At 38.5% G+C, this 12,164-nt stretch overlaps 1 protein-coding gene across 1 annotated transcript in view; it reads right to left on the bottom strand.

Moving 5' to 3' along the window:
• Positions 1–213: 213 nt before the first annotated feature.
• LOC124291476 (anoctamin-7-like) overlaps positions 214–12,164 on the bottom strand; it is a 129,015-nt gene continuing 117,064 nt past the window's right edge. The window contains 9 exon segments of the mRNA XM_046728462.1: positions 214–1,288; positions 2,096–2,227; positions 3,108–3,198; positions 6,084–6,217; positions 7,738–7,943; positions 8,706–8,830; positions 9,394–9,491; positions 10,122–10,176; positions 11,441–11,552. Coding sequence (XP_046584418.1) covers positions 1,208–1,288; positions 2,096–2,227; positions 3,108–3,198; positions 6,084–6,217; positions 7,738–7,943; positions 8,706–8,830; positions 9,394–9,491; positions 10,122–10,176; positions 11,441–11,552 — 1,034 coding nt within the window. The 3' untranslated portion in view covers positions 214–1,207.

The following is a 12,164-nucleotide window of genomic DNA, read 5'->3' as shown; positions in this document are numbered from 1 at the left end:
CTCATGCTCAAATAATCAGCAATAGCCACAATAAATAACTTATCAAGATTTTCATCCAGTTTGTTAAAAATAGTAGTCAGTAGATATTGTTTTATGTTTATATTTTTCAACAACCTCTTGGAGGCATCTGTGTACACCAAATGCCACGTGTGATTCACACTAAGCATGGTGGTTTCATTTATGCAGTCAGAAGCGACCCACATAGTGAACTTGTTCGTCTGTAAGTACTTGGGGACAAACAGAAGCAAGGGAGTTGTTTGGTTTGAGGATGAATGTCTAATAATTAGCTTATTGTGGCTAATTCCCAATTTGACACAAGCAATGTCCTGTTATCACACCCAGTGCTGGTCAGAATTCTGCTGGAGCAAGAAGCTGGCATTGTCTCAAACAATAACATTTAAGGAGTTTGACTTAATAAGCTTTCACTGTATATTTTTTGCTCTTAAACACTTAAAACATGAAGCAAAACAAACAGACAAAATTCAATACATAAATTACTCATTCATTTCTTCCTTCACAAAAGTTAAATACTTGTGACAAACAAACACTTCCCAAACTGGAAATGATTCTAGGTTTGTATTTTTGCCAAAATGTATTTTAACGTCAAATCTGAGAACAGAAAAACATGTTTTGTAATACTTCAAAACCATCGTTCTTAATATCTAGCCTAGAAAACAGGCACCTGTTCCTTAATTACCAATCAAGTCCAGCATGGAGTCATCACAGCACCAGCTTGGACACATCGTAACAGTCATTTACAACATGGGTGGGATTTCTTGGTTTCAAAAGAAAAAATTAACTTCAAAGATTTAAGTATTTCTGAACGTAAAGGAAAAAAATGGAAAAAAATCATTAAAGGCACAGTGAAAAGAAGGAAAATTTGAAGAGGAAAAAAATATTTTTTTGAACTTTTTAATTTGCTACTGAAGTGGAAAGTGGATAGTGACCACTTTCAAATATGACAAGAAGATATCTGAGATCACTTTCTCCACAGCTGTCTGACCTCCATTTTCTCAAGGTCATCCACAACGTATTCCATTACGAGGTAATAAATGTTAGATATCTTCAGGAACAAAATCAGTACAAGTGTGTGTGCCTTTCATACAAGGGATATGAAAAAAGCAATATGTAATCAACACAAACAGGAGTGGTTCAGGTGGATTGTATAAATGAGAACCTAATGTGTTAAGATTGGTTGGCTGGAGCATCACACGGTGTTCTCCGGGAGAGTTATCTCCACGTTCTCTGGGGCTGCATCTGCTTCATCCTCTTCCTTTCCCGCAGCCATCTACAAACACACAGCATCAGAGTGACTTAAAGTACTCACAGAATTAGAAATATACTGGACAAAATAAGTTAGGGATTTTGGTATTTTTTAATTGATATTTTATCAGTGTGTCAATGAATAAATATATCATTATTCATAATTTCAAAATTTACGTATATCCCTAACTATTTTTGTCCAGTATATAATGATTTTTGGCGTTTATTTGTTTATTACTACGCCTTTTAATTTGGTCCTCTAATCATTATCCATAATAGCATTTTTCAGCTAAAAATAACAAAAATTTGCATATTATCAACAAGTTTAGAAACATATTATAACTTCCGTCACAATCAACCATGGGTGGTAACAACTACCTGCAGCACTGTTTAGACGGGAAGATGCATTGGCATGTGTGTTGCCATAGTGACTGTGCAATTGACAAAGCTATGAATGAACTTGTGAAAACAGTAAACTTTCACCAAGAGTACAGGTTCTATGACAATTGATAATGCTGTGCTATGTCTGTCTGTCAACTAGCAGGATTGATACCCACTGGTTGGCTGATATTAGCTAAAACAAGACGATTATCCATGCAAGAGGTTTAAAAACAATTTATGGCTATGTGTTACGCCTTCTGACAGGATTGAGGCAGTTAGTTGACTTAAATTAGCTAAAACTAGAAAATGAGTCATGCAAAAGGTTTTAAACAATGACCCTGTTCCATGTGTGTGTGCCTAACTATTGATTAGCTGGCTGATATTAGCTAAAACAAGACAATTAGCCATGCAAGAGGTTTTAAAACAATGAACAATGCTTTGTTCAGCCTACCATCAAGATCGTGGCTGTGTCAGCTAGGGCTTGTTTGGCCAGGTATCGCTCTCTCTTGATCTTGAGTTCCAGAGCTTCAGGCACGTCTGGCACCAGGATGTCGATCATCCGGCAGATACCAAACACCACATGCTGGAACACAGGAGTTATATATCAACAGTGATTCCAATATCCATCTCCACATTCCACACTGCAAATAGGCAGACATATGTCTACCGATATGTAGAACTATGAGGGCACCAGTTACAATAATCTTCAAGTGTGAGCTGGTTTTTACGCTGCTTTTAAGCAATATACCAGCACTTTCATGGCAGGGATACCAGCAATGGGCTTCACACATTGTAATCATGCAGGGAATAGAACCCGGGCCCTCGGCATGACCAGTGAATGCTTTAACCACTAGGCTATCCTACTGCCCCTCCAAGATCCAAGTAATCTTCGATGGAGATTTGCGGTCTGTATTTAGAACAATTAACTGTTTCTTAGATATGTATGTTTTCAACCAAGACTATCAAATCTTTGGCCTACCTGACTCAAGAAAGGTGTTACGGTGCATTCCCTTGCTTTAGGTTTGCCCATTTACCATACATCCACTTTTTCTTGAGTGAGTGAGTTTAATTTTACGCCGCTTTTAGCAATATTCCAGCAATATCACAGCGGAGGACATCAGAAATGGGCTTCACACATTGTACCCATGTGGGGAATCGAACCTGGCTCTTCAGCATGACAAGCGGACGCTTTAACCACTTGGCTACCCCACCGCTCCCATCCATTTAAAACCTAATGATGGTGGTATATAGGTAACCACAATCCGCAGAGTGTAACAATTTAGTACAACACATAATTGATTATTTGTACAATTATAAAATATTCAACATAAGGATAAGATGTTCATCTCAAAGAAAACTACATCATGTCGGTGACATGCACCAATTCACAAATTTGATTTTCCCAAAATAAACCTGAAACACAGTTCCAGGTGTTTTCGTCCCATTACACATGCGTGACTTACCTCAAAAAGGATGACAAATCCCAGCTTGACAGCCAGTAGCCTCCAGTAAAATAATGAATACTCCCCATTGGGGTCTCGGAAGTCTTTGTATCTAGTGGTAAAATACAACACATTAATGCAGGACCCTGCTTCATAAGGGACCAACCATTTAATTGTTTTGGAGGACATCAGAAAGTTAAAAAAAATCATAAAAATTCTGGATGATTTACTCGATGATAACTGCTGGATATCCAACAGATTGTGTCCATTGTTTTATGTTTGTGTAGTAGCATGTTAGTATGTCTTGTGTATGAAAGAGTCTGCCCCTAAGGGACCGTTCATAATTTATGGCTGGGGGGATAATGATGATTTTTATGGAGAAGCATGTACAATGTGAATGACCCCCCCCTAAAATTTATGTACAAAATAAGTGACCCCCCTGCATGCCATGTACAAAATCAATGACCCCCCTCCCCTTCCCATAATTTCTAAGCCTAATTGTAAACATACTTTTATGTACAAAATTGCTGACCCCACCTAGTACGTGTGTACAAAATTGATGACCCCCTAGCTCCACAGAACAAAGTGAGTGAAACACACACCCCTAAAATCATCATCACCCCCTCCCCAAATACACTGCCATGAAGAAGCTGATGGAACATGAAAACCTACAGATTCAATATACAGAGTGTGAACAAATATCAATTCACACACTGCAAAAATACTACTTACCTTACAACTGTGTGAATGAGTTAGGAATGTGGTATAAACAATCACTCACGTTTCATTTAATAAACAGAATATGTTTGCACGACCAGATATTTTATGAAGAAGTTAATTGTTCAAATACATACAAGTCCATCTGGTAAGAATGAAACAGACCATTTCAAAGGCACTGTACAATAATGTAGATGAAATATATGTCCATGTTTATATAATATGGGTTTATATAATATCTAACATGGATAATTTGCCTCACAACTGACATGACAAAATGAAATAGTGAGTGAGATTAGTTTTACGCCGCACTCAGCAATATTCCAGCTAAATGGCGGCCGTCTGTAAATAATCAAGTTTGGACCAGACAATCCCGTGATCAACAGCATGAGCATCGATCTATACAATTGGGAACCGATGACATGTGTCAACCAACTCTGCAATTCTGACCACCCGATCCCGTTAGTCGCCTCTTACGACAAGCATGGGTTAGTGAAGATCAATTCCATCCCGGATCTTCACGGGTCCAAAATGAAATAAAAAACATGATACAAGAAAACAAATTAAACAAGTTCATGAAAATGAAAAGAATTTATAGAATACTTTTACTGTACTTGTAATGAGATTAATTTAAGATACTCTCTTTGTAATTTGGCTTCATCTAACTTCACAATAAGAGTATGCATGTCAGAGAACTGTCTTAATAAAGCTCTCGGAATCAATGCAAAATAAAACATCCTGACTTGCTAATAAAGTCGTAAAACAAGAAGAGAAATTGTGATTTGAATGAATCAACTGTAAAATACTAAAAAAACTGAGAAAATTCATGTCCTGATAAATCTGGAGAAAATGGGCAGCTTAAGGAAGAACTGACAGGGATGAACGAAATGATTGGATTTGTAAAAACATGATGTGGGAATTGAAATAGGGATCAGCAAATGTAAAATCGTTAACTCTGCAAGAGATGCAGACTGACAAAACGTGTCAGGAAGATATTTCAAAATTAATCTGAGTGACCATGAAAGCAGAATTGCTCCCAATAGATTTGTAAGGTTCCCAAACAGGCCACCACAAAATACAGGAAATGAGAAGCTAATCTAGTTTCAGATTTGAAAAATCAAGAATGTCCAGAAAATAATTAGACTAGATTTTTCTGAAGGGTCTTGGTGTGTGGACACAAGTAAAAGAGTTCACTGTTTGTTTCCCAGTGTCTTCTCAGCACTAAGTTAATCAAACCTCCCTAACATATAGGTGTACGATCGTAACACATGTACTAAGATTATCTGCGAGATGGGGCCCCAGTTTCCCTCATTTTGAGGAGTTCATGTAGGTCGTCGCCATACCTGTCAACCCAAAATGGGTCCAAGACTCGAGAACCATTAAAAGTGGTCCAGGGGCCCAACAGAATTTTTTATTTTTTATTGTTATTTGAGGTTAAAACATCATCTAGCAATATTTAGAAAGCACTTTTACGAAAAAATGTGAGATTTAGTATACTGGCCGGGAGAACGTGACTTCCATTAATAGAATGTAGGAATCACGGTAAATACGTGAGAGTTGACAGGTATCCATTACAGTCTGTTGCAAATGCATTTCAGACTAGCAGTTGGCTCTTAGCTTCATTGTCAAGCATCTAGTGTTACTTAGTGGAGTGTTATTGGCTGACTTCACAAGACCGAACAGAATTTAACTGACTCAGTTTGGTCAAGAGCCTAAAGTCACAGACATCTATTAATCCTTTCTTATAATGAAATAATATTTTGTATGGTTTTAAAATTGACGGTTTTCATATTTCATGGTTTTTTTCATTTTCGCAGGATTGAAACTGACAATTAATGCCCTGAATCTACAACAGACGTAGTCTGGAAGCCAGGGCTTATCACTGACATCACGGCAGTAGTTATGGTCTTGAGCTAATCAATGAAGATTAAGCATTTCAATTGACGGTAAGTGTTAAAGGTATGGAAACAGAATGGTATGAAATTGGAAGACGGAGCAATTCCTGACAGAAGGCAAGGCTCTGTTTGTGTATGTTTCCCAGCTCAGCTAAACTATGACGAAAGATTTAGTAGAAAATAATCTGCCACCTCCGAACTTAAAGACTTCTACCTGCACTGCTGTTTGAGAGTGCCTGGTGGTGCATCAGACAAGGTGAAATTTGTGTATCCTTTCAATGTCCAGCTATACTCATACCGATATAGGAGTTTTGGTAGGAACTCGGACGTGAACGCGATTAGGAACGCCTGTAAAAGACAATGGGATGGTCAGTATTGTCTGTACCTGCATGTTTCAAGCATTGTTCCATTTGGCGACGTCGACAGTGTAAAATTGGTGTAGCCATTGAGAGACCAGTTGTACTCGTACTGATAAAGTAATCGTGGCAGGAACTCGGACGTGAAAGCTATGAGGAAGGCCTGCAAGTAATGAACAAATTACATACATCAATATTTCCTAAATAGCAGGTAGCATAACAGGAACGACAATTGAATTATCATGTCTATTGATGTTTGACAGAAAGTTTCCTATTATGATTTACACATTTTGTTTGCTCACCTCATACAATGTGACACAGTTTTGCCAGGGCACAATTGCAATTATGCTACGCACATGGAAAATACTATTTTACTTGGCCATTATTTCATGTTATGTATAACGTGGGCGTCTCATAACACGGGGGCATCCATGAACCCCAAGATCAGCATTACGGTAAGTGATAACTGTAGTGACACATGCATAAAAAACAAACTTTTCTTAAACCAACAGATATCCATATATTATCACATTCGTTTTGTAAATAAAGGGACAATGATAGGTACATGTACAGGAATTGTTAATTGTCTTTCTGGCAAGAGAAAATTCTCACTTCAGATATTTACCATACATAAAATTGTTATCACTACTCTGCTAATTTGCTAATTTCTTCAATATTTTCTCTGAAATAATATGTGTATCATATTAAGTTAAAATGGAAAGTAAATATGTTATTCAATGAAGTTTTTCTCAGTTTTTAGTAATCCTGAAGAAGTACTTGATGACAACAAGTCCCCTCAATACCAGTCCTGCCAGACATCCTCGCTGTAATCAAACTGTGTAAAATACAATGTATATTATCATTAAAGTTTTCCACCTGCTGTCATGTATTCATGGTTATTCCTGCATCAAAGCTAGCAACACAACTCATTCATCAGACAAGGTACATTATGTATATTGTCCATGTCTACAAGGACAAAATTATGTCAGTATTATCTGTATTATTAAGAGAGAAACAGGCAGAAAACAGAGTAGTTATACCACTCAAAACAAGTTAAGGATAGCGATTATTAGAAGGCTGCATTGCAATACCAACCAGCCGCACTCAGCAATATTCCAGCTATATGGCGGCGTCTGTAAATAATCGAGTCTGGACCAGACAATCCAGTGATCAACAGCATGAGCATCGATCTGCACAATTGGGAACCGATGACATGTGTCAACCAAGTCAGCGACCCTGACCACCCGTTAGTCGCCTTTTACGACAAGCATAGTCGCCTTTTGTGGGTTGCTGAAGACCTATTCTACCCCGGATCTTCACGGGTCCAGCCGTAAGAGATCAACCACAGTTACATATAAGAGCTGGGTTTTCTTAAGCTTCTTATTAGTATAACATATTTGCTTATAAGTGAGTGAGTTTAGTATTACTCTACTTTTAGCAATATTCCAGCAATATCACGGCAGGGGACACCAGAAATGGGCTTCACACATTGTACCCATGTGGGGAATCAAACCCGGGTCTTCGGCGTGATGAGCGAACGCTTTAACCACTTGGCTACCCCACCGCCCCTGTTTGCATACGACTTTAGGATTACATGGTGTCATATATTCATGACAGTTTCTTACGCAGAGCATAATACTTGTTACGGTTATTTGTTTTCCGAAGACAGGATAGACTACATACATTGCTGATGACTGCTAGCTGTGCTAGGGCGTCGAGGATCTGGAACCACACCCCAATGTCCTCCGCACGCTCCGCTACAGGGCGGCGTGTCTCACTCACAAACTTGTTGGCATCGAGGCGTATCTCGACCCAGTTGTTGAGGAGGGCGAACAGTGGCGCCAATGGGAAGGCAGCGACAAAGATGGTGATGAAGCCAAACTGGAGGACTGGAAGACCAGGACAAAAACACATAAGTTGAACAGAACTTTGCTTGTCATTCTCAGTTGGTTAATAATGACATCTCAGCCATTTCAAGATGCTCTTATAACTGTCCCTTAGTATGAGGAGTTAATATCTCTTTTTCCACCCCCACAAACTATCCTCTATTACTTCAGGAACAGCCTTTCATTTTTGATGAATTAATACTTCTCTGCCCACCGAACAACTAACCACTTTCCACATTCTCATGAAACAGCCTTTAATAATAATAATAATAATATAATAATAATAATAATACTTTATTGCCCGACAAAGGAATTCCGTTTACAACAGTGATGCATACAGCATGGTTAAAACAAGTTAAGCAAAGAACAACGATCACTTTAAACACACAGATAAACAGGATGAGAAGGATAACCAGTGTATACTGTAAGAGACTAGTAGTCAAATACATATAAAATTGTGTCTGGGTCTAACATTCATTTAAAAGTCTAATGCTAACAGGTATAAAAGATGTTTGGGACCTTTTTGAGCGAACTTTAGGTACGAGGAATTTACGTCCAGATGGTAAAAGTTTAAAACAAGAATGTAAATCGTGAGACGGGTCGGATAAATTTTTTTTTTTTTTTTCATTTTTGATGAATTAATACCTCTCTGCCCACCCAACAACTAACCACTTTCTCATGGAACAGGCTTTTATTTTTGTTGAGTTCATATCTCTTTACTTCTTGATAACTTATATCTCTCTATCCTACCCACATACAACTCACCCATCTCCAGATACTCCTGGAACAGTCCTTCATTCTCAATGAGTCTATAATCCTCCTCCCAGCGAGTCTGCATGGCGCTGCTGTCTATTCTTGCCTTAAACCGATGCCAGCATGTTTTCAGTTTCCTGCAGAGAGAAGAAACAATAATGTATATAAGACACAAGACACAGAATCCCAGGAATGGGATGAGGACAATCCTTACCAACAGAATCCCAGGGATGGGATGAGGACAATCCTTACCAACAGAACCCCAGGGATGGGACAAGGGCAGTCCTTAGCCACAGAACCCCAGGGATGGGATGAGGACAGTCCTCAGCCACAAATCCCAGGGATGGGACAAGGACAGTCCTTAGCCACAGAATCCCAGGGATGGGATGAGGACAGTCCTCAGCCACAGAATCCCAGGGATGGGACAAGGACAGTCCTTAGCCACAGAATCCCAGGGATGGGATGGGATGAGGACAATCCTTACCAACAGAATCCCAGGGATGGGATGAGGACAGTCCTCAGCCACAGAATCCCAAGAAAGGGATGAGGACAGTCCTTAGCCACAGAATCCCAGGGATGGGATGAGGACAGTCCTTAGCCACAGAATCCCAGGGATCGGATGAGGAGTCCTTAGACTGACTGCACCATTGTAAGAAATCTACTCCCAAATAATAGTCTGTAAACCGATGACCCTACTTACGGCACTAAAACTTCCTGTGCGTTGTTTATGATCTGTTTACCAATCATGATGACACCCAGCTGCTGGGCCAGCTCAATCAAACAACCTCCATTGTTACACTGTAACAGAAACATCCTTTCTATAACATGGTGTACACTCATATACCATCATGTGACCTGTGGACTCATCATTCATAGTTTTATTATCATTTAGAAATTAAAGACTTAAAGACTTAAGACTGCAATAGCTGACTACCTTTTCAACTGCTTCGTGACACCTTTGAAAGTTATATCATCATTTCCTTGCACTTATCTGATTGGTTGGTTTGTTCTTTAACACCGCACTCAGCAATATTCCAGCTATATGGCGGCGGTCTGTAAATAATCAAGTCTGGACCAGTGATCAACATCATGAGCATCGATCTGCGCAATTGGGATACGATGACATGGGTCAACCAAGTCAGCAAGCCTGACCACCCGATCCCGTTAGATGCCCTAAGGACAAGCATGGGGTGGCGGATTGCCAATTCCAAACTGGACCTTCCCAGGTATGGAAGCCATTAATGATCTTCACACTTATACACTAAGATAAAAACATTTTTTTCTGAAAATTATATTGTAACTTTAATTTGTTTCTTGAGCTATAATCATACCATTACATCAACTGCAATTAGTCTCTTGATTAAATGAACAGGTTTATAATTGCTTGTACTAATCAACAAAAGGACGTTTCCGAGTTTCTGGTTTTACCTCTTCACTCCTCAAGCCAAACAACCTGCTGTAATGGCCAGGGTAACCAACAAATCTGAAAACAAAATGAAACATATATTTATCTGAGAGACTATTCTGCCTCTCACAACAAAAAGGATACATGGTGATACTACCATCACTTATCACCTAACTTTAACTCAGGTTAAAGGAACGCACAACTAAAATCAAGCCAAATCTTAAAGGAAGGCTCTGTCCCACATATACACCTAGCCATTGTAAGCAGACAAACATAGAACTTGTCTCCATGTCACTTGGTACATTTCAAACATCTTGAACCAGCCACAGAGGCCCAGATAAGCTGCGTATCCGGGTAAAATACACATAGAAAATTTCCAATTACGCATTTAAAAAATAATTGTTGCGTACCAATTACGCATTTAAAATGTTAGATACGCGAAAAGTTTAAAACAAATGCGTACGGAATATATTTATAAAAATCGCTTGCGTAATGAAAAAGACATCGATTGCTATCAAGTTGTACTGTTAGTATAGGACAAGTGTTGTACTGTCAGTATAGGATGAGTGATTTTTTATGAAATCATTTCCATTATATTAAAGTTGGTTTTGATTAGGTACGACATAAGGCAGAACATACCTGCTTAGTAAACTTACTCAATGACATAATACTTAGCAGAGTAAAATGACTGAAATACGCACATATTTGAAAGCAGTGGGTAATGGAAAATGAAATACCCACTCAACATTCATAATACCCACTCCAAAAAATGACAGTGGGTACAGTACCCACATTAGCTAAATCTTATCTGGAGCTCTGCAGCCACACAATCTACTGTTATTTAAGGGACATGCAGGAAATTGGCTGGAACTCCCAATCATTGTATGATTTCTTCCATGCTTGAACTATCAATTTGAAGGACTTAAGGCTATGGCAGTTCAAGCTCTTTTCGAGGCAAAATGTTAGACTCTACTGTGCTGTCAAACAGACGTATTTGGATACGTATCATTAATTTATTTCTTTTTACACACCAATATTCATCATCATAACGTATTGGTTTAGGTTGGGGGCTGATCTTTTCTTACATCACATCATGAACACTTATTATTATTTTTTATACTCAGTTCACTGTTCAATAAATACAAAGTCTTCTAAAACTAGCGGATCTATTTTGCTATAGACAAATCACATGGAGACATGTTTATGATTTTATCGACTGTTCCTTGGAAGTTCTTTTATATCATCACCAGATTTGAATCAAGACTTCAGGACAAGTTGGATCACGTTGAATCAACGTCATACACAGTGGGCCAGTCTGAGGCCCCGAGACACACCGTCTTACCTTCCTTTGAAGAACGCTATATAGATGATGGAGGAGTAGAAATTGACGAATTGGAAAATGAACACTTTAAATGTCAGCTGGTCTTCAAATTCACTCTGGGTTCGATGCATCTCTGCAAACATCAAAGAACGATATTGATGTGTTGATAGTCGATTTTTCATCGAGTTTCTTTGGAGCTCTTTGATAATGCAATCTTTATAGATGCACTAATTATGGAGGTGCCAACACTGATTTAGTTTATTTGACAAACAGAGACAGAGTCAACAAAGTTAGATCATCAATTTAACATTTTACACTTGGCAAAAACACATGTTGGATGAAAGATGAGAATGTAACAGACGTTTGATATTCTGGGGAAAAACACAAAAGGTTTTAAAAAATTGTTCCTGGAAATTCTGACAATGTAGCTCACCTTAATCTGAGGCCAACTGTTTCGAATGTCAATAAAGGCACCAGCTTAACATATTTTGCTGTCAGAATTGTGTTTCAATTATTTTCTGCATGAACACTGATGACTACAAACTAACATTAAAATCTAACAATCTGAACATAATATGATCGAGGGGAAAGCTGAGCTGGACACTGGTGCTATGCAAATATTAGCATAATAATATGATGATGAGGATGATGAAATAAGATGAAATAAGTTTGGCTCCCTCAGCAAAATGTGGAATATATGTGTTCAGTAAGTTTAGTTTTACACTGCTTTTAGCAATATTTCAGC

The sequence above is a fragment of the Haliotis rubra genome, unplaced genomic scaffold (assembly GCF_003918875.1).
Source record: "Haliotis rubra isolate DU_JTF1 unplaced genomic scaffold, ASM391887v1 Scf492, whole genome shotgun sequence".
Lineage (NCBI taxonomy): Eukaryota > Metazoa > Mollusca > Gastropoda > Lepetellida > Haliotidae > Haliotis > Haliotis rubra.
This window is presented reverse-complemented; position numbering and strand designations above follow the sequence as displayed.